Source organism: Gobius niger, assembly GCF_951799975.1.
Source record: "Gobius niger genome assembly, chromosome: 8".
In the NCBI taxonomy this organism is placed as follows: Eukaryota; Metazoa; Chordata; class Actinopteri; order Gobiiformes; family Gobiidae; genus Gobius; species Gobius niger.
In genome coordinates this window covers 24,014,332-24,040,795 of record NC_136859.1, presented here as the reverse complement: position 1 = coordinate 24,040,795, position 26,464 = coordinate 24,014,332, and the positions used below count along the sequence as shown (strand labels likewise).

General features: G+C 41.2%; 2 protein-coding genes across 3 annotated transcripts in view; both read right to left on the bottom strand.

Moving 5' to 3' along the window:
• The window catches only part of LOC306966614 (low-density lipoprotein receptor class A domain-containing protein 4-like), a 262,075-nt gene extending 241,640 nt beyond the window's left edge, over positions 1 to 20,435 (bottom strand). For both annotated transcript variants that reach the window (XM_079561417.1, XM_079561418.1), the window contains exon 1: positions 20,295 to 20,435. The gene's annotated coding sequence lies outside the window, so the exon portion shown is untranslated. The remainder of the gene's footprint in view (positions 1 to 20,294) is intronic.
• Positions 20,436 to 22,356: 1,921 nt separating this feature from the next.
• Positions 22,357 to 26,464, bottom strand: part of cep192 (centrosomal protein 192) — a 28,597-nt gene continuing 24,489 nt past the window's right edge. The window contains exons 48-51 of the mRNA XM_079561445.1: positions 25,729 to 25,844; positions 24,172 to 24,298; positions 23,206 to 23,264; positions 22,357 to 22,659 (exon numbers count right to left, since the gene is read on the bottom strand). Coding sequence (XP_079417571.1) covers positions 22,527 to 22,659; positions 23,206 to 23,264; positions 24,172 to 24,298; positions 25,729 to 25,844 — 435 coding nt within the window. The 3' untranslated portion in view covers positions 22,357 to 22,526. The remainder of the gene's footprint in view (positions 22,660 to 23,205; positions 23,265 to 24,171; positions 24,299 to 25,728; positions 25,845 to 26,464) is intronic.

The following is a 26,464-nucleotide window of genomic DNA, read 5'->3' as shown; positions in this document are numbered from 1 at the left end:
CTGTAACGTTAGCGAAGATGCTGCAAGTTAATGGCTTTCGGATAGAGCTTTGGCTGATTAGCCCTGTGGCGGTTAGCTCATCAGTTTAGACAGATTTATGGAGCTAAAACTGCTGCTAATCACACACAAAGATGCTAATGGCACCACAGACCTGACGCTAATTTGGGGAGGAGATAATCGCACTAGAGACACCCCCCACCACATCTGGCAACTGCCTCATTACTTATCGTCTCTCAAATAGTTGAACCTGGACCAACTCGAAAGGCGGTGCCGTACATTTTTTTTCTTGGTCTGCCATTTTCCCTCAGAATTATAATAACACAGCAGGCACAGGCGGATTTACACTTTGAAAAAGGAAAAAAAATAAAAAACGCAGGGTGTGATCGCGGCAGTGGGTTCATGTTGGCCCCGAACCAGGAGCAAGACGAACGGAGAAGGTTTGTAAACAAAAACAATGGCTGTAAAAAAAAATAAAAAAGGGAAAAAAAAAAAAAAAAGCAGAGAAAAACATGTTTACAGTTCTGGTGTGATCTGATACCCATATAGCAGCCAGCTGGGATCATCAGAGATAAACAGAGATGCAATCTGAAACATAAGTTTGAAAAGAATACAGTCGAAAAAATTACAAGGATGTATTTTTGCGATTGCGTGTGTCTGTTACTGGCATAGAAACATTAAAAAAAACAGTTTGTCAGATTGAAAGGTGGGAAGAGAAAGTTGTTGGGGTTAGGAATTGACAAATGCTGAAGCGGCATAATATCCAGCATACAGGCTGTGCTTAATTATATAAGGGAGAAATCTGTTCATATTTTGTTCATATACTGCACTATGAATTATTACATTTTATTTCAATATTTTCTTTTAACGTGGTGCAGTGATTAGAATTATTTGCTGCTTTTATTTCAGTGAGAATAAACACAGAAATAAAGTCTTTTGACTAAAGTCAGCATGACAATGTTATAAAACTGCCCTAAGCTGAACTTGATGTTTATCTTGCACCAGAATTTATAATAGGATTCTTATTATGATTGACGCATGGGTTTGAATCGTATTCTCCAATGTCCTGCATAAATTTCTGCATATAAATTACAGGCGAGACACGAGCATAAATCTTCTCTTTACTGTTTGGCCAACTCCACTGAAAGGCAGTAACACTCATTTTGATTTCCGACATAAAACCTGCGACCATAATATTGAAATTGATCTTTTCCATTAAGCCTGAACAGAAACTCAATTAAGTCAGTGTTTGTGTTCCAAAGAGAGGAGAGGTGCTGGCATGTCGAAGGGGCCACAAAGCAGACAGGAAGAGCCAAGGTATGAGGGACAGAGCTGGGGGAGGCTTCAGGGGCCAGTGAACAGCCATCTGTCCCAGAACAGAGCGGCCCAAACCAGGCACTGCTCCCCTGACAGCATGTTCCCACCATATGGAGCCGGAGCTGGTACACACTCCACAGAACCCAACAGGGAGTGGGCACAAAGACATCGGAGGAGTCTGGACCAAACTGTGGCAATCCTATGGATTTGGAAATACCGAAAGAGGGACTCGAGGGAACATTGGGCATTTTGTCATTGAGAAGGAGCAGTAGTTTTTTAGTTTTGGTCATGGGATTGAGCAAACTCTCACATTCCATGCATCACCTGTTGCTGGTCCACATTTGTTTTTTGCTAGACCACTTTTGATGGAAAAGTCTTAAAAGTGTCTTTCTCTTGTCTCATGTATATCCGAATACAGCACCATCCATTCGGGGCACTGACACAGCATCCATAACAAATAAGGTCTGTGGTCAAGGTGTCAGCAAACCAGCATCAATCAACTCCATGTCCACCATCTACAGAGTGAGACAACCTCAGGATGCAGTGACTGACAGAAACATATGCTTGTGAACCAAGGAGATGTGTGTTTGATAGGCAGCTGAGACAGACAGAGACCGCAGGGCACAGGGCAGGTAGAAAGATATAGGCATGCAATGTAAATAGAGACAAGATGGACAGGCTGGCAGACAGCTACTATATAACAATAAATATAAAAAGTCAGTAAAGTGAAAAGTTACAAGTTTGCTTGACATTACTGGGCTGACTACCAGCAATAAGTTAAAAATTCGCCAACTATCAGACAAGCATAGTAAGTAAGCTTTTGGATTTTGCATCGAGCAGATAGATCTTTTTTTCATTATGTTGTTCAGGGGTCAACAAAGATCATGGTATTTGACCAAACACACTCTTAACCTGAGATCTATGCGTGAGATTTTTTGAGAATCAATGAATGTTTGTGTTGTCTCATAGATATATTCTACTGTATTGGTTTCCCATCCATGAAAGTAACAACAACAACAAAAAAAGAGAAGGACACCCAGGCTTTAAGTTTGGCACAAGTCGAACTCTCCACCTTGGCACAAATGGAGGCACGCAGACGCAGATGGACAGACTGGGAGCGAGACAGGACGTGGAGGTCTGGAGGCAGTGCCAAGAGAGCACGTCCCAGGACCCGTTTACGTCACTCTCTGTGCGGGACAGGAAGAGGGTCATCTCCACCGACCGGAGCTGACGTACATTCGCAGCCCTCCAACTGCTCGTGGTCTGGGCTCATGCGCCCGATGTACAAGCGTTGCCCAAGGTTCAACAAACTCACTATAGTGTTCAGGCTGATTGGAGTTTAGTAATGTGGACCGATCCAATAGTTGCTTTATGGCATATGCTCTGTCTTATAGTAAAAAATAATCACATCCAGATATGTAAGTTGCAAAGAATAGAAAGAATTGGTGTGTATATTTGTCACAACGTCTCATGTACCTTTTAATACAGAACCCAAAAGGGAAAAACTAAATAGTAACATCTGCTAGTGTTGGAGAAGAACACTTCATTTTGGGAGAGCTTAAACAAGGGTAGCATTTAAATATACTTTACAACTTTTAAATATGCATGAAGCTGGCACCCACATCCTCCGTGTGCGTCGCGATGTCGAGACACTGACCAGACGGCTGCCTCCTCTGTCTATCTCACTATACATGAGCCATTTAAATTCACTTTTTATTAGGATTATCTGTGGAAAAACCCAGGCTCTTGTAAAAGCGCCTAATGATAACTTTTTTTTCTCCCTCCCTTTTCTCCAGAAACTATTGCTTCGAATGCCATAAATTTTTGATAAATACTGTAGCGGCGCTTTAATAAATCTGAGAGCTCTGAATTATAGATGTACCTTCTACGTTTAATTCGAGTTTCTACCTGAGACTCTCTGTAACTACGTTTGCTCATTTTCTCAATGCAGCACGAGTATTACACATTGTTCAATAAGTAAACGGCTTCGGGAGGCCTGTGAAGGGCCAATGATTTTTCTCTGGGATAACAAAGAGAATTAATATAGATGTTTTTGGGAGTAAGTATTTTTTTCAACTTAAATATATGCAAATAAGAGACAGAGTTTTCCCCAGAAACAGTGGTGGTGTGTGTGTGGTTAGCGCTCTCACCTCACAACCAAAAGGTTCATGCTCTCGTCCCCCGTGTGGGTGGTGCTCACCGTCATGTGACATTCCTGGAGGTCAAAAATACAAGCAAGTGCCATGATAACGCTTGCTTGGAAGGCTAGCTGGTTAATTCTCCTGCAGTGTTTGACGTAGGCAACTGTCTGCTCAAGTTAAAGAAAAGTATAGGCTTTATTTTTTACAGATATTATCCTCAAAAGGAACTGACTCAGAGCTGATGCATCGTTGATTATAAATAACTTCTCAGCCACCTTTGCTCTGCCTGATCCCGTCAGCAGTGTTGGCCTGATCCCGTCAGCAGTGTTGGGGGTAATGTATTACAAAAGTAACGAGTTATAAAAATATATTACCAAGGAATATAATGTATTACTTAAAGGTACACTGTGTAACATTTTGGACTATACTGTTGCCATCAGTGCAAAACATGCCCCTATTGACCAGCTGCTATTACTGCAGTGAGTAATTAAAGAATGGATTTGGATGAGGACCTAACCTATATAAATCTCAAATTTTGCTGACTTTAGTGAACTCCATGGAGACGAGCTGGAGACGTACCCACTCCCAGTAAAGTTAGAGTCATGTCTTAAGAGAGCTGAGCCGCTCACAGCAAAAACACATGTTTGTGCATTTATGAGGTATTTTTCCAATGATGAAATGATCTATAAAATAAATGCTAGTATTTCAATGTTATTCATAAGTGAAAATCCTACGCGGTGTGGCTTTAAACAAAATACGGGGATATATTGGTCATTACAATTTAAGTAACTCGACTTACCCCCACCCCGGAAATAACGCACACTGGTGTATAAGATCTGCAGTTATGTGATCTGCTTCTACGACGCAACTGTGGTCGCACTGAGATCAGGGAAGTGGTAAATCAGAGAGAGGGGATTACTGAAAAAAAAAAAAAAAAGGATTTGTTATTTTATAAAAGTAATCCAAGTACTTAATGTGCCACTAACTAACGCTATACCCCAACACTGCTTTGATGCTACACGTGTCCCCACTCAAAGCCCACAGTTACAGACACAGAAACAACTCTGAAAAGTGGAAGGCGTTTCAAATTGCGGCACAAATGTTCAGAACATTTACTGTCTCCTCTCCTCTGTTACGCTTTCATTTCGCTGTGTACATATCTACACGAGAACCACAAAAACCAAGCCAAAGACAAACACACTATGAGCAAAATGAAAAAAAAAAGAGAGATAAGCTTCTGTATAAGAAAAAAGCCTAATCCAAAGACAGACAGGGAGTCAGATGGCGTGCGTGAGATATTTCCAGAGTAAGTGGTGTGTGCCTGCTTTTATAGTCCAGGGGATTTTTACAGTGCACACGCCCCCCTGGTGGCACTAAGCTCATCCCGCCTCTCTGACAGATTCATGGCATTTCCATCACCTCATGTGTCTGAATGAGCAAGAGTGTGCCGCAAAATACTGTCACACTTGGCCAGGTTCCCAAAAAAACAGTTGGTGAGATGAGACTGCAGCGCCAGAGAGAGAGGGGGTAGGGGGGGGGGGGGGTGAAAAAATGGGGTGGCATCTCTCAAACTCGAACAATGCAGAGGTGGTCACAGCAGCCTTGTTAAAAATGCTTCCTTCACCGGGACTGAAGTGTAGGTCTGTGCCATTATTTTCAACTCTAGTGACTTCAACCGACTCCTACATTGTCTGTGCAGCGGAGGGGCTACTCCGATGTCCACGGGAACGGTCTGACGCTGAAACAATGACGTGTCTAGGATGGGTGTGAATGACGGGTTACTTGACACACAATATATGAGCAAAAATTGGGCGTTAAAATAGCGGACAATGATGGTTGCCAAGCCATCTCATTGGACGAAAGATGAAATTGGTAAATCGCCATATTGTAAAACGTGATGTTGACAATGAAATCAATTCTTTTAGAACCAGAACTGATTCATGATTTTTTTGTTTTCCTTTTAGGGACGCCACTTGTAGGACTTTTGACCATTCAACACTTGAGACCCATGGATAGGCGAAGGTCATATTTTATTTCCGACCATCTGGCTCATCAAAGGGAAACCCAAATTCAGTTGTAGCTGTGTCTTCGTTAAACCACTAAAAGCGCATCCTTCTGCCATTATACCTTTAACTGTACAACATATTGAATGCAACAACCCCGTTCAATACAAGCATTGACTGCAAATGAAGCAACGGGCATCGGAGCACGTGGGCCAGCCTTCACCGCCACATCACCCTTTCTTGGTTTCATTGTCCGTTTTTGAGTTTGTCCCTTGTAAAACTCACTCACATCCTGATGGTAACTCAAGAAATCACTCACCACACTCTCACTCATACGACCACTCGCAACCAACCTGTCCCAAAATCAGCCACAATACCCATATCACGAAGCCAACACAGCCTAAAAGCATTTATAGTTTGTGCATGTGTAAAAGTGAAGAACTGATTTATTTATGTTTTAAAATAGCAATCACAAATGGCTTAAATGACAGCCGATGTCTATCTACGTTAAGCTAAACATTAATATGCATGCGTCTCATTAGTGACTTCTAAAACAAGTTTTCTTATATCACTGTCCTCAGGAATTAAGGCTGAACTTTGCCAGAGCACTTACTTCCATAAGTGAGCTCCTGGCTTTTTAAGAACAATCCCACCAAGTAGTCTAAAAGTATTTATTCTCATTCAATTTTCCTTCATAAGGACTTCAGAGGCACGACTCACCTGCCACCGCTGAGTTAAGGATGTAAACACACACAGACTCTTTTGATAAACCTCAGAAAGGAAAGTTAGAAACATGAGAGAGATACAGAGAGAGAAGAAAGGCAGCGAGTTAAGGTTCCTTTTGGTATTCAGTAATGCGACAGGCAATTAAAGCAGTGGATTCAGGACTGAGGGGAAACGTCTTAAAGTCTTGGCAGTGGCTCTAAAGCTGAAGCCAGTCCAAAAACACCAAAAAGTAACCTGAACTAACCTCCACCGCCCGGCACCATGGGCTTGGGAATGAAGTCTATGGGAAAGGTCTGAACCTGTTGCATCTACACACCCTAAGGTGAATATTGTACATTTCATTTAGAACTATCGCCCCATGGAGCTTAGCATACACACATATCTTGAAATTGGGGTCCATGTACCAAAGCATCATTTATAATAATAATCCCTTTTGCAACAGTTGCTGGAAGGAAAACTTGCAAAAGAGTTCAGGGTCAAACATTACACACTGAGATTGAGAACATATAGATTTGCCTAACATAACGAACATTTATCTATAAACATTGAAAAAAGTAAAGAGCAGTGAAACAACTCTGTTTGCAGTCAGTTTACCACAGGCACAAAACATCAAACATCTAACACACTAGAGTCCAAATCTTTTTCATGAAACGTCAATATTTTGCTTAAAATATCAATGGGTTTGTTATTGTTGAAATGTTTCCAGGAATCATAGCAGTTTTGACGAAACAATCTCAAGCTCTACAGCACAAATCCAGGGGCAAAAAAAGTTTAAACTGACTTATGAATTATTTGTACAGACATTAGCAGTTCTGGAGGTTCTTTAACAATCTATAATCATATAACCAGTCCAAAAACAGTTGGTTCACTTTGATTTAAGATGCCAACTTGCACTTTATACTTTTGAATAAAAAGCTTCGCGTCCAGAGGGCAACTTGACGTCACCTGTTCATCTGCATATGTGGCATCAGCGAATTATCAGGCTGCAGCTTTTCTCTAAGAACTGAAAAATGCTAAATTAGAACTTTTTGTGAGAACAGCTTGTGAGAAAGTTTCGGCAGTTGTCCCAGGTCACTGTTTAAGTATCTTTATGGTATCTTAAGCCAGTATTTCTCAACCTTTTGGAGCCGCGACCCCCATTATAACAGGTAAAGGGGTTTGTGACCCCCCCGCCCGAGTCACACTGTGAGAAATAGGAACATTAGACTACATAATCCTTAAAATACAAAGAAAAAACAAACAAACGGCTGAAATAAACTACACACTACAAACAAATAACGGCACTCTGGCAAAATAGCAAACACATGCTTCAATAAAACATGATATTATATGCTAATGAAAATATGTATGTTTTATCTAAATGATTTGGCGACCCCCCAAATTTGTCCAAACCACTATCTTAAGCAATGGTAGAATGGTTTAATTGATCCACTTTGAAGAGTTGATCCAGAGTAATGCCCCCTTTTCAATAACAAGTCATCTATTAGTGATAAATGTGGAAAAAACTAAATGCCAAGGTTTCAGTGTATTTAAAAATACTGTATCATGGAAAAAAAGCACTGAAGTTGAATTGCCAAGTAAATCACTAAATCACTAAAAGTACATAAATAATAGCTTTCACTACACCACGTTCCAAATTGTTACGCAAATTGTATTTCAGTGTCAAAAAGGTAAAAAAAAAAAAGCCCAGTTAAGGGAAAAACTAATGAAAAAGGACGTTCCACATGATTAAGCAGACCACAATTTTCAAGCAATATGGGGGAAAAAAAGGATCTCTCGGCTGATGAAAAGCGTGAAATAGTTGAATGCCTTGGTCTAGGTATGAAAACCTTCGATATTTCATGAAAGATTAAGCTTAATCATCGTACTGATAAGAGATTTGTGACTGATTCAGAGCACACGTGGGTTTTGAAGTATTTGAAGCTGCTGGTGCCTCTAGAGTCTCCCAAAAATCAAGGTGTTGGTACCTCAGCATCACTGGCTGCTATGGGCTTAAAAGGAGGGAAACTCATGATGTGGACCCCATCCTACACTGACCTCAACCCTATTGAGAACCTTTGGATCATCAACAAGCAAAACATCTATGAGGGTGGGAGGCAGTTTTCATCCAAACAGCAGCTCTGGGAGGCTATTCTAACATCCTGCAAAGAAATCCAAGCAGAAACTGTCCAAAAACTCTCAAGTTTAAAGGATTTAAGAATTTTGAAGCTGCTATCAAATAAGGGCTCCTATGTTAAAATATAACTTGACATATTAAGATTTTTTTGGATTGAAATAGCTTTTGATTTCAGTAAATATGACCTCCTAATGCTACAAATTCAACAAATGACCATTTTCAGTTAATTACGAGCTTTAAAATGTATTGACACGATTTAGAGTTTTATTATTTATGTATTTATGGGCTGCTGAACCACTTTGCTCTTCTCCATGTCGTTGCATCTTTATTTAGCAGAAAACTATATTACTAATTCAGCATTTGTTAAAGTCGTTTTTGAAAAATTAGAGAAAGTTTAGATTTTTCTGCACTGTCATATTTCTTTGATTATTATTATATTTAGAATTTCAACTACTTACCAACTTTTACACATGTATCTTTAAAGCTACCACTCCAGATTGTTCTCATTAGCAAAGTCTAATTTCCTGCACAATTCCTCACCTGTCTGCGACTTGACTTATGGCCATTATTAGCCACCGTTCAGGATTTATTAAAAAGCTGGGTTTGCCCATTTTACAACATTCATTAGCTAATAATACTTTAATGTGGCCCCGTGTATCCACTTCAAACTGAGAGCTCGCCCCTTATCTGTGGCACTCTCTCTTACCTACGAGCCAAATTTAATCATCCCAGCCTCGCCCCGGGACCCCGGCTCATTAAAATGGACGGGTAAACTTGTCATGTCCCAGAAATCAGGTCGCGCCTCCACTCGCCCGGTTTAAGATAGACTCCGTGTTGGGCCCGATTCTCCAGTGGCCCCAGCGTGTGTCTATATGTATCTCCGGTTCAATCCCCCCACAGGTTCACGCCGAGTTCATGCAACCTCCTGATTTTGAAAGTTGTAGCCTATGGCCTGAGCTGTAAAGTGACTGTCGGCTTTAATAATTCAGCTGGGCCAGACGGCTCTCAGTGAGGCTTCAGAGAGAGGATGCCCAACACGTGCAAAGTCAGGCTTGAGAGTAGCCTGACATTTTTTTTTTTACTTTGGCACTATGAGGTATTGTGTGTCAATATGGTGTGTAGAAAAACAAACAAACAAACAAACAACATATTTAATCGATATTGTAATGAGGCTGCAACGTAACAAAATGTGGGGAAAGTGTAGGGGTGTGAAAACTTTTCGGATGCACTGTACATTTCGTGTTCACCAATGCTCTTGACCCAAAGCAGTACTAAATAACTCGTGCCCCAAAAGGCCATAAGTGCCACTGCAGGTGTCGTAGCATGTTGTACTTTTTTACTCATTAACTGTCTGTGACAGTAAATACTACACTGACAGAAAGACAAAGGGAGAGAGGGATATTGTACATCCAGTTACACAATGGAGATCTTTTTTTTTTTACTGAAACTCGGCTGTAAATACTTTTTAAGTGGCGCTAGCCCACAGCTAGCTTTGCCCGTTAACCTGTTAGCTTCTTCTTCGTGATTCCATTAGTGTGTATTGGGCAATGGCCGCTGGCTGCCCTGCTTTTTGACCACAAACGTGGGGGCCGCCATTGCTCCGCCGTTGCTGCAGTACCTCCATATCGCCGCTAGGCCCCCATTGAAAAGCATTGGACTTTAGACACGTTAAAAACTACTTTAAAGCCTGGTTTCAATTGTTTCAACGCTAGACTAGGCTAGATCTTCCTCCTGAGATAACGCTGGGTTAATAACAATATATGAAACCAGGCTGGTTTTCGTAATATGATTTTTTGAAATCTCGTATTTAACGAGGCTCGGACTGTTAGCATTGGAGCAGCGCGAGCTACACGTCACGCAAGGGCCGAGTCTACGGTGAAAATCCCGCCCGTATGTCCTTTTTAGGAACATGCTTCGTCAGAGCTGGGGAGGGGGAGCCTGTAAATCCGCCATGAATTGCCCCACGGCCGTGGTCATTCTGGTAAACGGGGAGGAGTGAGCATAAGACGTCCATTATTTTCTACAGTCTATGGTATTGGGGCCTCCGCCACGGGGGCAGCGAAGTTGCAATTGTGGTTTTCTGGCCAGAGACACCGGGGGAGATGAAAGACCCCCCAATCATCACATTTACACTTGTATTGTGAAAAGGATTTATTATGGTAAACAAGTTACTTAGTACTGCTTTAACTCTGTTGCCTTTTTGCAGAATTAAACATGTAAATAAAGTTCTTCTTCTTTTAAACTGTTACTCAGTCTAAAGAGGATGCAACATTTCTCGCCATATTGTTATTGCGGCGTTCAAAATAGTCATTGCATGTTTTCCTACCCGAGACATCTCGAGAGTGGAACTGCCAAGATAAGCACACACGGAGTCACACTTGTGGGTATAATGGCCAGCTGTGTGCTCTCAGAGAAATGGAGAGGTGTGCAGTGTGCAGTTAGCTTCTCCGCTATCGGGCTATTGAATTAAACGCAATCAGCAACGCCACGCAGTCCTCAGGCTCAAAATGCCCAGCTGAAATAAAGGTGGGAGATACTACAGAGAACTTTATTTGAATAGATAAGACAAAGCATTCTCACCGCTGAGGGGTAAATTGAATAGCAGACTATCTTAAACAATAAAGGACTCATTAGGAGACGAGCAAAAAGGTGTCAAAGTTGTAAAAGGAAATGATCAGATGTAAAGATTTCCATAAGGTATGACAAATAACAAGAAGAAGAAAAAAAAAGCAGCTGGAGTCGAAACCAAAAATGCAAAAATCCAAATTGAAGTAAAGTTACACAGTTGAAAGGGTGCCTGTATCATGTAAAATGGTGTGAGTGGTGCATGAACAGACCACACATCACATGTAGAAACAGTTTGAATGTTTAATGTGGGGGAAATGAAAAGTCTGCGTTTGCACGTGTTTCTCCCATGCAGCAACTTCAATGAATTATTAAAAAACTACTTAGTCTTTGTGGTTAAATTAAGCTATGCAAACAAGGACGGGCTATATTAAATGCACTGAAGCGCTAAGTGAATGCGCCGTCAGACCAAACTGCTAAAGCCTGAAGAGCGCGAGGGCCTCAAAGGGTAAAGATATTAAACAGCTGCCTTCAGCACTTTTCTGCATCAATATCATTTTCATTAACTACTTCATCAGAGGCTTGATACAACAAGCGAAAAAAGATGCAAAAAAATGTAACACAAATTTGTTTGTGTCACATAATTGCATGGATCAGCTTGAGAAACTCATAAATGAGCAGTTGGTTAAGGTAAATACTTGGTTTAAATGTAACAAATTATCGCTAAATATTAGTGAAACTTTCAATATTCTTTTCCGATAAATAATCCTTAGTACAGTGATCAGGTCATAAATATCTCAATAAATGGCAGAGATATTAAAAAAGTTGTCTATAAAATTCTTAGGAATCTACATTGATCAGTTCATGAATTTTAAAAAACACATTGATGAGCTAGTTCAGTCCAAAATTGAAGACCTATTTTTCAAAGTGAGACAATCGCTCCCATTAGAAGCGCTCTTGTCATTGTGTAGATCTCTGTTTGAGCCTCACTTGAACTATTGTAACTTTATTTGCTCTCTTTCACAGATGTGGCCTCCTTTATCATAACGCATGTACTATGTATTATGTTGTCAACAGGTTAAATTCTAGATTGTGCAAACTCATTCCGTTATATTCACCTTGTCACCAACATAATAACAAGTTGCTGTTAACAGGTAAATAAAGGAAATTAAAATGCACTCGTTTTAGCCGATGCCACAGTGGTCCAAACCTATGGAATGAGTTGGAACACAACTTAAAACAATTCCCTACTTTAACTATACTTAAAGCAGGACTAAGTAACTTGTTTACCTTAATAAATCCTTTTCGTGTCCCTCTGGGGGTAATACAAGTGTTAATGGGATGATCGGGGGGGTCTTTCATCTCCCTCTGGTGTCTCTGATCAGAAAACCACAGTTTGCAGCTTTCCCTGCTCCGATCCGAAGGCCCCAATACACACTAATGGAATCACGAAGAAGAAGCTAACAGGCTAATGGGCAAAGCTACATGGACCCCTGTTGATAAGCTTGAAGCTTTTTGGGTGTCCATTTTTCATAATGCATCATTACTTGATGTTTTATAAGTTGAATTTCCTGATTGTATACGCGAAATTGTGAATTAAACTAAACTAAACTAAACTAAACTAACTGGACTGTGGTTCTATCTTAACAAGTTCAGGGTGAATCAGAATGGCTTGTGTATCAGAAACAACTTTCTCTAACGATATGTCATGAAAATGTTGAATTGTTGTACATTATAAATGACGAGAAATGAGTTAGTCAGAGTTCTTCTTATGTCACTACAGTACTATGTATAATATAACAAACATTTTCTTCAAAAAATGGCCACGTCACCGGTGTGAGACTATGATTAACACTTATACAGACATTATACCATCAAACTAAGCCATAATTAGAAAAGCTTTGGGGGGAAAAAACTGCCACATGCAATTTAAAAAAAATTAGCTTTGAAAGTTTTTTGGGAATGGAAATAAATGTGCTTTCATATTGTGCTGCAGATACTTCATTAAACGGGTTGCCGATTGACGAAGGAAAAGGTGCTATTTTCTGTCCAACAGCTTTTGCGAGATACTTGGGAGCAGATTAGAGCCAGCAAATAGAAGATGTAGCAGAAATATAATGAACGCTACTTGGTTAATTATAACAGCATGAAGAATCTATTTTGGGTGATTACACAAACAAAGGAGAGCAGAAAAGGCGTATAAAAAGTTGGAAGAATAAAAGATGTTTTCTTCGTTTGAGCAAAGTCATTATGGTCGGTGCTGCTCTTCTAAACTGCTTGGAAAGATCATTTTTAGCTTGATTTTAAAACACAGTGCAAATCTAAATGGCAAATGGCAACACTTTTCACAAAATAAAAATGCTATTTGATATTTTTACTGAATTGTGCAGCCGAAAAGGAAGGTTGTACTTCTTATACTTACTTTCTCAGTTTACTCTCTCTCTTACTTTACTCGCCACATAACAAACTATACCACAGCATCATCGTTTAGAGATCAACTTAAGTGATTAAAGGGGGGTATTATGCAAAATCGACTTTTTCAAGCTTTACATCATGTTATTATGTCATTCCCTCATTAAAAACATGCCTGAAGTGTTGCCTTGGCACATTCACGTATTATTGAGTAATCTGTAAAAACTCTGATGGCAGCCATTTTAAGGATAGGTTTGCCTGAGTCCTCCTGGGAACGCCCCCACCTCCTGGAGACGCCTCCGAGCTTTCGTCACCAGCCCAGTAACCAACCACTGCTCCTCAGCAGAACCCCCTCCCCACTGATGCCACAGACAGCGTGTGGAGGGGGCGTGTCGGAAAGGGTCAGAGGTTCTTAAAGAGACAGAGGCCTATTTCAAGACATTCACTACAGCCATTTTGAGAGAGCAATTTTATTCTAATTTACTGCATTTACAGACCAACAGAAGGTTTCGTCATCATTGTAGTGTGATATAGACTGGTGCTATGTGATTGAAAAAAGCATAATACCCCCTCTTTAAAACAATCAGTTCAGTCAGAGCATGAAGAGACTGATCAATAGACGAAGTGTCCGTTTTTGAGAATAGACAGAAAAACTCATTATGATGATCTCACCAAACATGAAGGTCGTCACAGGAATATCACGACTAGCCTGGCACAAGCCAGACTGATCCTCCATGTTAAAAGATACATGGGGATACAGTCTGGTATTGTGCGATTTGAATCTCGCTGACTCCGGCAAAACCAAGCCGAGCCAATCATAGCATGGGAGGCGGGAGTTAATGGTGCGTCATCTTCCACGCTAGGATTTCCCATAAGACCTGTGCTCCTCCGGGCCGTAAACAAAACAGTGAAGACCGCAACACAGCGATCTTTTACCAGTTCCCTTTCTTCTGTTTTAAATGAGCTGGACTTGTCCTTAAAGCAACACTAAGTAACTTGTTTACCTCAATAAATCCTGGGGTAATACAAGTGTTAATGGGATGATTGGGGAGTCCATCTCCCCCTGGTGTCTCTGGCCAGAAAACCACAATTGCAACTTGACTGCCACCGGACCGGAGCAACTAATACACACTAATAGAATCGCGAAGAAGAAGCTAACAGGCTAACGGGCAAAACTAACTGCAGGCTAGTGCCACTTAGTATTTACCAACAGTATTTACAGCCAAGTTGGAGTAAAAAAATATATTTCCATTGTGTAATTGGATGTACAATATCCCTCTCTCCCTTCGCCCTTTCTGTCAGTGTAGTATTTACCCTCACGGACAATTAAGATAAAAAGTTGCAACTTGCTACGACACCTGTTGCGCTTATGGCCTCTAGGGGCAAGAGTTACTTAGTACTGACAGTACCACCGTGAGAAGCTGCTCTGAGGGCTTTCACCAGAACATTTACTCGACTGCAAGTGTGGATGACAAACAATCATGGCAAAGCGTAGGTCGCTTTGTGTTTGACTGGTTCGCTCTTCAAACTGCGATCGTTAGCCCCGCCTCGAGTCTAAATTTGGAAATTGAATCCTATTACCACAATTCCAGACTTGTCTTTATATGTATATATGTATATGCCAGGCTAACTCCGGACTATAGAGTGTAGGCTGCAGTTGAGAAGCTTTTTGTTTTGGGTAATGCTGATCTAGAGAAAATGTGCTCCGTTAAGAGAGGTTAAGGCAGTGACTATACATCAACAGGCTCTCCACCACCACCAATCATTCACTCGCACACACACACACATGAACCACCTACGCAGATGGACAAGGCGGGTGAAGTGTCATGCCCAAGGACACAACGGTAATATGCACCACTGAGGCTGGAACCAACCGTATATAAAACAATCGCCATCACCTGCCTTGTCATTACAAACAAGTTACCAAACGAGCGTCACAATATTTCAGTAGAATTAAACCATTTTCCATGACTAGAGAATAAAGAACCTTATTTTCACTGCTCACAAGCACATTTTCCCACAATCTGCGGATGCTGTGGAGCCCTGCCAATTACCTCACGTCTGCACAGAGCCATACAACAACACGTTCTATATCAGTACAATGACACACTGTAGCGCAGGCTGGCACTTGTCTTTCCCCGTCTCGCGCCTTCGCCTCTCTCCCAAACCAAAATGCCGTCACATTGTCACATGGGCTCACACAGACAGACAGACAGACAGACAAACAGACACGGAAGCACAAGTCCAGATCAGGGTAAGACAGAGTTCAAACATGGGCCTAAATCAAGTCTTTTCAAGGGCCCTGTCTAACACTATCCCTGCCTGCGTTGCCTCTGGAGGTGCGAAGCTGCTAATTGGCACAACCTGAGACATGTGAACCCTCAAGCGGTCAGCGACAGCCTTTCATGGGAAAATAAGCAGTTGTAGAAACAAGTGCCTGATGTACAGAACTATACAAAACAAAATGAAACAGTGCTGCGAAAATCAACATCTGTTTTTGACTTTCAGTGTATTTACACTAAAAGCAGGCATACCTACTTCATTATACAGTCAATAGAAAGTGTCTATCATTATTTACAGCTTACAGTCAGTGCTGTTGTTGTAATTACTATAAGTGAAGTAAAGTGAGAGTCTGTAAGTTTAAATGTTATAGAAATTTAAAGGGTTGTGTATAATTGACCGTCTGGGACTGAAATGTAAGTAAAATTAACCTGTTACATGTCGTCGTCCCCGATCAGGAGTTAGTGTTAGGTTTAGGGTCAGGAACGGGAAATGTGATGTAAGTTGTGTTTCATTAACACAGATCATACAGTTTTAGAAGGCCTTGGCTTTCAAATGAGGTATCACACTAAGCTCTCAAGTCGGTACACTTTGATGTTTGGATATGTTGCTAACATACATGCTAACAATATCTTTGGTCTTTTTGAGCGCACGCACAAAGACCAGACGGCTAAGCATCAAGTCGTCTAAGCTCAGGTAAGAACAAAAACGGTGGCCTGTTCCTTTAAAGAAGGGGTATTTTGCTTTTTTCAATCACATAGCACCAGTCTCACACTACAATGATGACCAAACCTTCTGTTGGTCTGTAAATGCAGTAAATTAGAATAACTGCCTTGTATAAAATTGCTCTCAAAATGGCTGTAGCGAATGTCTTGAAATAGGCCTCTGTCTCTTTAAGAACCTCTGACCTTTTCCGACACGCCCCCTCCACACGCTGTCTGTGGTATCAGTGGGGAGGGGGCTCTGCTGAGGAGCAGTGGTTGGTTACTCAGCTGGTGACGAAAGCTCGGAGGCGTCTCCAGGAGGTGGGGGCGTTCCTAGGAGGACTCAGGCAAACCTATCCCTAAATGGCTGCCATCAGAGTTTTTACAGATTACTCAAAAATACGTGAATGTGCCAAGGCAACACTTCAGGCATGTTTTTAATGAGGGAATGACATAATAACATGATGTAAAGCTTGAAAAAGTCGATTTTGCATAATACCCCCCCTTTAAATCTAAGGTGGCACATAACAGGTTAAATAAACATTTTTTTCCTCCCTTTGATTTTTCAGACACTGATCAGAATCCCCCGGATATCGCTTTGACCAATGAGATGTGTTTTCCTGGGAACCGTCAGGTTCAATCAGGAGGGTTGATCGTTTGAGCTGAGGTTTGCATAAAAGATACATCTAAGTTTATGAATCAGCAACAGCACTTTTATTATGAATAAATAGAATCAAAACTAATATCGAGATCCATCCAAATCTGGATCCAAAAAATCTGGATAATTTTTTTTCCATATCGCTCTAGCCCTAGTTTTTAAATTGGTAAAACTCTATATTAATTGGGGGTCCCCAACCCTATGCCAGTGGGCACCCAGGTCCCCAGTAGCCCTTATATAGAACAGTTCTTGCATCTTGATGTTAAAATTTCAGTTATTTGCGTTTTTGAGATGTTAAATAATAGTCTATAATTAAACAGTTCAACTTTATGTCTTCGAGATATTGTGTTTTAACTGGTATAGCCCTTGAACATGCAGCCCTTCGCTATACAAACATTGGTGACCAATGCCGTACAGTAAATGTTTTAGAAATGTATCCAGAAAAGTATTATTAAAATAAGCCTTGACATATGCTTGGCAGTTTTTATAATGATGATCACTTCTTTAAAATGGCAGCTTTTGATCAGGCCGCCCATCGTCAAAAAACCTTGTCCTTGGTGAGTGTTTTTGGTTTAAACTTTGAATAAAAGTGCAATTATGCAACAGCATAACAAATTCTAACTTTCATAAAGAATGATTAACGTTATACAGGCAGATGTAAAGAGGCAAGTTAATTTAAACAGATCGTTCTTGATGAGCACCAGCACATATTCAGTCTTCATCACTGCAGATGCCTTTAGAAACTTCAAATGCAATGTCTGCTCAATTATTTTTATTTTTTATTTTACTTTACCTCCTACTCACAAAGGAAGGATAGTTTGCAGCTAGCGCCACTAGAAAAATGTTCCGCTGGCACACCTAATAACTTCTATTAGGGCTGCATGAAAGTGAGAGAAAAAATGTCTTGAATTATTATTGCGATATTTTACAAAACCTTTTCAACAAAGTACTCCATTAAACTTAAAACAAATTCATAAACAAGCTTTAAAAATACTAAATCAGGGCTAAAACATGGCTAATATGGAAGACAATTTGGAATAATAATAATAATTTGCACATTTTAAATCTAGTTTGGTGATACATTGTTCAGCCATACCGTCAATAATGGCTAAACCTTGGGAACCCCTGCTTTAAATGAATCCATCTTTGGCCGTCGAGAAAAACAGTAGAGTTGACCATAAATGTTTAAAGACAAAGACACCACTATGCCATTGTGCAATAGAGCATAACGCCCACACCAGGATGGAACTTTAAAAAAAGATTGAGAACTTTGTGAAATGGTGGTCCTGCATGTCGATTTCAATTATTTTTTGATTCATGGCGCGGCTCGAATGCTGCAGCTTCTCTTCAGGGGGCTGATGTAGAGTCATCCAAATGCATCATAAATACAAACAGCTCTGCACAGATGGAGAGGCGCGCAGCAGTCTCAGTAATGTAAAGCCAATAAGTGGGAGGACTGGAGCCGACAGACTACACAATATACATATGGATCAATGTTTGATAACACTGACAGGCCTATTGTGTGTCACCGCCACTGAGATAATAATTGCATCAGACTCATACCGAGGCCGCCGCTTAATTTGTTTTTCTTAAAAATGCCTAAACTCTGGAATAGTTTTATTTCATTCTACTCAGGAAAGCCAGCAGTGCAGCGAGAAAAGATCATACCACAAGAAACAGGTATTCGTCATAGACCTTCAAAAACTTCAAAAACTGTCCATGGCTTTCTTCTAGAGCGAGGCATCGTCACCGACCTCTCCTGGATGGTCTTGTTTCTAATTTGGTCCAACCCCATGGAAATATAGAGAACTCTGTTACTTGCAGCCTGTCTTTTCAAGCGTATCTGAATTCATGATTTATTATTAGTTTAATTGTCCAATAAAAGACTTACATAGAACTTGTAGTCAATAAACTGTGGCTCAGCAAGAAAACATTTACAACAACTTTTCTCATCCCAAACTGAAGTCAAACGATGAACCCTGGGACCATATAATGACAAAACGAATCCAAGTTGAAGTGAGGTGGTTGATAGTATATGATTTGAAGCAGACCTTATTGCTTCAGTGGTGAGTATGAGCCCTAGCAGTGGCCCAACACCATCATCGATTTCTCTCCTCCGAGATGGAAAGTCGCAGGTTATTGCTGAGAAAGATGGGTGTTCCCTGGGTCTCACTTCAGAGACAGCACTGGTGAGGTGTGGCACAAAGGCACTGATCTCTGAAAACTAATATATAAATATATATAAATAAATAATGCATAGTCTTTGACACAACAAATGCAGACTGTAGCAAAACTAATAAAATTGGTAATTTACAATCTTTTATTCACGATGTACTTTTAATACTTGTGACATGTCGTTTCTGACTGAGCTGAGCTGCAGACTCGAACAAAGGCAATACTTGGGTTGTTCCATCACGATGATTCACTGTAAACATCGTCAACTGCCAATTAAGGGGACATCGCCCAACCCTATACTGAAGACTAAACACTGGACCAACTACTCTAGTCTTTGACATAACAAGGCTATATGTCCCTGATCTGTTCGAAATCAAATCTTTCTCCTAACATCAAGAATAAATGATCTGTGAACATATCATGAAACCAAGCACTTGGTCCCCACCATAGCCTGCATAGGAGGGTGGCTTTAAACTTGAGTAAACTCGCAGCATTCATTGTTTTGTGAAACCATGGAGAGGAGAGAAATGTGTTGTGTAGGTGGAGTGGGACTTTGATGGGAACCTAAAAATAAAATAAGCATCACTTGAGGAGAGAAATCTTGTCGCATTATTTACATCCCTATCACAGCGCGCCAAAGCCGCGCGTGTGGCACGCGGTGTCAGTGACTGACAACAACTTGCACATGGTCTACTCTGGATAAAAGTTGTGCAAAGCCTGGCCTCGGATTTGAATGACAGCCCAGAAAATACTCCTCTAGCTTCTCGGCTAACTGTACATCAATCCACAACTACTCGCCAGAGCAGCTACAGCTCAGCGGGCGGACTTGATGCCCTCTCGCTCTGGGGGACTGCGGGCGTGGAGAGGGGAGGTCACGGGCTGTGGAAGAGGCTGCAGCCTGGGGACATGGGCTTTGCTCTGGCCCCATAAGTGCACAGAAGCTGGGGCTAGCGGCACAGACTGCTAACTTAGCCACTTTTTAGCCTAGCTCTATTTGCCTGACGCAGATTGGAGAGAGGCTCCAACTATGCAAAGCAACTTCCAAAGTCTGGCCCCAAGTGTCGCCCCCACAGCGGACTGATAGCAGCAGCTAGCACCCACATACAGAGACCCTGCGCCCTGCAGCACAGAACCACACCACTGCAATGTGCATTCAAATACATGAGTCTGAAAGCGCGGATGATGGCACAGGCGTCCTACCTGTAAACGCAGCCAGTGACGCGCTAAGTCGCCGCGTCTGCCTGTTAAAAGTCTGTGATGATGTGTGGCTAGACGTCAAGTCCAACTGCACTACAGCGGTCTCCAGTCTGGGAAGCGGAGTACAGCCAGCTGCCTACTGTACGGGGCATGCCACAGGCGCACGGCTTTGGGGACATCTGCCGGTCACTGAGGGCACTACATGTACGCTCCTAAATTATGGTCCTGTAGTGGTACACAACTTTTCTTTCTTGCATAATGCGTACATCTTGAGTTTTTCATTTCTGCTCTGACAACCCCCTATTATTTAGAAAGTAAGTTATTTTATTTTGACGTTCAAGTTTTGGACAAATGGTTCAAAGTTTTGGTAAAACACTCTCTTGTTTGTGCAAATTTCTTTCCTATATTCAAAGTTTATCATTTCGTTTTAGCACAAGGCCGACCAGTGCCGCCTGTTGACCAACACATGCTTGGACACATGATGGGGCTAAGGATGATTATACAGGAGGCCAGTGTGTGGAGCTTTTTTCTGTGCTGAAGTTTTTGTATATGAAGTAAAAAATATTGGAATAGGACACCGCCATTGCATTAAACAAGGACATGCCTCTCCTAACAGCTGCTCCATCACCCAGAGATGTTCTGGGATTAAGAGTAAAACCTATGAGGGGTGGCTCCCGGCTGATGACTCTGCTGCTGTCCAAAAGGCACAGGCCGAAGTGCGTCAAGCAGAAACGCTGGTGAAGACACCTGTGCTCACATCTAGCAGTGTGTGAAATGTCTTACACATGAACACAACAGGATCTGGATCAAAAACACTTTGCTTTTCCAGGAAAGCCACAGTCCGCTTTGTAGTCATATGCAAAACACCAGACCGTATTTATGACAAAGCTTTATTTAAAACACAGAATACAATATATTACATAATACAACTATAAGGTACAGTATGTGCAATCAGTAAAACAACATGTATTGGTATTTAGTGGACGAGTTCTGTGCAGCCTTTGACAGCCAAAATACTTCATCTGAAATAGCTACAAACATAAAATACTAGTGTTAACATCTGCCAGAGTCTGGGGCATTCAACAAGTTCATAAATAATTAAGCCTTTACAAAGTTTACATATGTTTACCTCCACAGAGTTAAAATGGAGATTTGGGATGTGAATCCAATGCTCTAAGCAATTTTGGGCACTTGCCCTCGATCCAAAAAGGAGTGGGAAGGTAATTTTCTGTGACTGGAACAGCGATTAACACGTTTGCCATGGTAACCATACTAAAGCCTGGCATGCTGCCGCACAAAAGCCCCAACAGAGCAAAGTCTTTTGGCATGTAATAACAATCATTAACCATCCTAATGCTGCTGCGAGCCTCCCTGATCATGGCTAAATTAGGTACATCTGGACGGATCGGAGCACTGTGGTGGCTGCTGGGAAGTTAACACAGTGCACTGCCAAAGGCCACCAAGCAGGTGTTCACACAGCAGCTAGGGCAATTAGGAGCGCCTTATGAAATGTACAAAAGCAGACGTATAGTAACAAGTGTGAAAGGTAGAAAAACGCATTGTGCTTCCCTTGACAAAAACACTGTTAGACTTTTTGACAAGCGATTATGTGTAAAAGGTAACCATAGTTTTAGCTAGGGTGGAATTTAAATGCAGCACAAGGCAAACTGCACGTCCAGAGATGAATGACAAAGAGCATTACCCCTGAATGGGCAGAACAGTGCACACTAATTGAAAACCAACATGGTTCGGCGCCGACCGGTAGAGGACACCTGCGCCTCTCCAGATGCAGATTGGAGCTGGTCAGCAGTGTGTCAGTCGCTCTAGCTCCATCTAAAAATCACTGAAACTTTTCCAACCATAACAGAGAGGGTTTCAGTCCAAGCCGCTTCATTTGACATTTTAGGATGTCAGGTTTTTATTGATTTTAGTCAAGCCCTAATAGAGATTAATTCTGAAATAAAAGACACGATTTAACTAAAGTTCCATTCATAAAAATATGTAAATAATGAATGTTCCTCTGAAAAAGTGTTTGAACTCTGTCATTATATCACTACTTAAGTAATATCACAATATTTCCTCTCAATACAATAGTAATTGTAGCACGAGTTTATTTAATCTACGTTTGGGCCAGGTTTTTTAGCATTTGAAAGTCCAGTGATGACCGGTGCAGGCTAGCATTCACCCAGATCGGGCCCACATGAAGAGGATCGAAGAGGATGTGGGCTGGAGAATTCATGGCACAGCTTCAGCGGCCAGATGAATAACAAGACTTCCACTTGTGTCTGACTGGATTAGCAGCACGCCCGCGTGACTGCCCGGAGTACTGGGCTTGAAATGAACGGGAACCCTCATAAAATGCTGAGATCTGTGGAGGTAGAAGAATGACAGAAACTAAATAAACCAGCTCGTATTGCCTTGGCTGTAGTACGGTGTGATAGAGGCCAATGGTCATGTGAGTAATCCCTGTTGAAATTCTAACATTTGACCTGCTGAATCTAACCACTGTCTTTTGTCAATACGTTTATTCTGACGGCCATTCAAAATGCCTGTGATCTTAAGAGATGAAAGATGCACTAAACCAAAGCGTGATCCTGTCGGTTTTACTATATTATCAGCTGCAAGAGTAAAAACTAAAAACATGTATTTGTGTCTCTTCTACAAATTGAACTGATAAAAAGGGGTTAGTGCTGTAAATAAAAGAAAATTAAGTGTGAAAAGACTACTTTAAAACAACAGCTGGAGCTTTAAGAGGTGAGAAAGGGGAGGAGGGATGTATACTGTAAAACCCTGTATACGGAAGAACCTGCTTCTATTTTCAGCCAGTGTTCCCAAACGCCCCGTTTAACCAGCTACAGTGTGATATTAAAGTGAAAAAAGTGAATTTTCTGTCAGAAATAACTGGTTGACTCACCTCAAGGGGTATTTTGAATGCTTGATGTGGAAGGGCTCCCTAGGGCTTACAAATTTCAGCTGCAAGTCAATTAGAGAAGCCACACATCAAATGTCAAGTCCACACCAGGCACAGGAACAAACGTTAGAGGTAACAACATTTCAGTCATGCAAATCGTCAGCTGCCGTCACTGCTGCTCAATCAGCCCAACATGTGCAAGCGTTTTGGAGGCCATGTCTACGCTAACAGTTTTTGTTTCAAACTGTTGTCAATTTTCCATTCGTATTCTATTAATTTGCTGCTGATGGTGTAAATCACGTGTCAGCAGGGCTTTATTTGATCTCCTGTTTGAGGGAATGCGTTCCCTATTTTCTCATTTTTGATGGTAAAGGATCCAGGAAACATTTTGGAGGATCCAGTAAAGACATGATTTAAAGTGTGTAATGAGTGCGGTTTGGCCATTTGGCTCATTCACCCAATCTATCACCCCAGACCAAAAGAGTTTCAGCAAATACTAATTCACAAATCCTGCACTCATTCATATATATATATTCCTAAATCACTATATATCTATGTGCCTATCTCTCTCTCTCCACATACATAAAAGAAACACAGTGAAGAGTAAAACTATAACACATGCCATTCAGAGCTTTGAGTTATAATAAAGTTGTCATGATTTTCTTTTTTTCTTTTTAATGCATGAATAAATGAAAGACAATATTTTTCTGTGGCATGAGTTGACAGGGTGACATTGTATAATCCTTTTAGGAAAATATCAATTTGCAAACATGTGTAGACTTGGCCCCAAAAAACCCAGACTGTGCTAAAACATGCTCACGCCATCAATACCAAGGTCACCGCTTAGCTCCTTTTCCACCCAAAATTGATAGCCTTTCGTGTGTATACAATGGATTTGACTTTCTGCTGCGGTAAGCGAAAAAGAAAACTCCTTCTCCTTCTGGATGTCTTGATGGGAATCAGGCTCACCTCGTGCGTGTCGGCGGAGTTGTTTCGGATGTTGACCTTCAGAGAGCTGGACTCACCGACCCGTGTGGCTGGAAACGTGTACAGATCCTGGGGAGAGTACACGCCCCTGCGCACCCCCTCCTCCGCGCTGAGAATGACAAGTGTTACAGCTGAGAGGAGAGGAAATGCTTCAAGAACTACCTTTCCATCTATCAGTGGTCAGTCTTTCATTCTATGAAAGTGGGGCAAGAAAAACAACATAATCCCCCCCCCTCCATCTATTTAACTTGTACTGCACAGCCTTTGGTGCTGATTTGAAAGATGCTTATAAAGAAAATGTATAATTTATTATTTTAAGAATACAGACTCATTGTTAAAGGGGCTAGATGCAAGTTGGTCATTTTTATACTCACTACCACCACCACAGGTCTCACACGGCACTGCAGGTTCTATATTAAGCTCGTGCATGAAGGCACTTCAGACCCGAATTAACACCTTTTTGAGTGTGTTTTTTAAACTCCGTATTCACCTTATTCCGCCCCGCCCACTTTTGCCACTTTTTGCGTTGTCTCGGCACCTCGTTGTCCAGACACTTCCGGTTGAGCGCGAAGCCCGTTCATTTTAACGGTGAACGAGGGAAAATATTCTCCTCTCAAATCTGATGTTTAGTCGATTGATTTGTGTAAAATGTCCGATGTTCATTTGCACCAACATGTCGACACTGCACCGTTTCTCTGTGCGGCCTAAAAACGGCTTTGTTTTCGTGTAGTGACTGATTTTATACGGACTTCTCCAGCCCCATGTTAACACATAGGAGAAAAGGGGCGGGCACAATTCATGGCGGCACCCAGGCGAACGTCCGGAATAAGGTGAATAGTCCCATTAAAGCAGTACTAAGTAACTCATGCCCCTAGAGGCCATAAGCGCCACTGCAGGTGTCGTAGCATGTTCCGTTTTTTTAAATACTACGCTGACAGAAAAGACAAAGGGAGAGAGGGATATTTTACATCTAATTACACAATGGAGATAATTTTTTTCACTCAAACTTTGCTCTAAATACTGTTTAAGTGGCACTAGCCCACAGTTAGCTTTGCCCGTTAGCCTGTTGGCGTCTTCTTCGTGATTCCATTAGTGTGTATTGCACCTCCGAATTGTAAGCAGTGAAGTTGCAATTGTGGTTTTCTGGCCAGAGACACCAGAGGGAGATGAAAGACCCCCAATCATCTCATTAACACTTGTATTATCCTCAGAGGGACTACGAAAAGGATTTATTAAGGTAAACAAGTAACTTAGTATTGCTTTAAGCATCCAAAACAGTCCACTTCAGTATTAGTTTGTATTGGTTTTCAACTCGAATAAGAGGATCCACTGACATTCACTGTTCTGTAGCAGCGATCTGGATAATAGTTTTAAAATCTCTCATTCGTTTCGTAAAGATTATGTATTCTTCTAAACTTACCCTATTGAACAGACCTAATACAAAACATTTCCATTAGTACTTTCAGCCACAGCATATTTACTACACATGTGTTTTTTTAAGTATAGAATTATAATGTGTGAGACTTAAGCTGGAGTTACCTGGGCTTGGCTACAGTTGGTTCAACCTTGCTTTTCTTGGTCTTAACGGTAAGCTCCGTTTTCACTAACGAACAGTCTCCTTCCTGTGGACCCTCCAGTGGACCGGACTTGATACCCTTTAAAAGACCAAAAACAGACTAGACATTTGTTCTGCACATACAAAATACACAGTACTACTAGTGTATTACCCAAAACTTCGTCTTTTTTTGCCTAGAATTCTAAGCTGTACAAACCCTTCCTCTTGATGAGATAATTAAAACGTTGGTACTAACAAACATGAAAATATGTAAACCACTTTGAAATGATAAATTGTTTTCAAAAGTGCGAGGAAAAGTCACTTCCATCATTGCCACTTAACCTACATAATATGAAGCCGTCTTCCTGACATCCCACTTGCTGTGTGTGTGTGCTCTTATGTTAACCACGTCTGTCATAACACTTCACTTAAAAGCAGCACAAATGCAGAGCCCGCAGGCCTGCACCAGCGGGGAGGCTCTCCTTATCATCCCACATCCAAATTTTCCTTCGTCACTTCTGTCACGAACAGTACAAAGACTTCGTACAACTTTATCAGCTAAAAGTTAATTGTTTTGGCACAACTTTCAGATAAAATTTAATAAGCTAAAACCTGATGGTAACTTGAGGAATGTTTCTAATGCGATCTTTTTTTAATTAGGTTTTAAAATATAAGTCGTGAGACCCCTTGCTGTGATGTTTTGGTGAAAGTTAAAAAAGG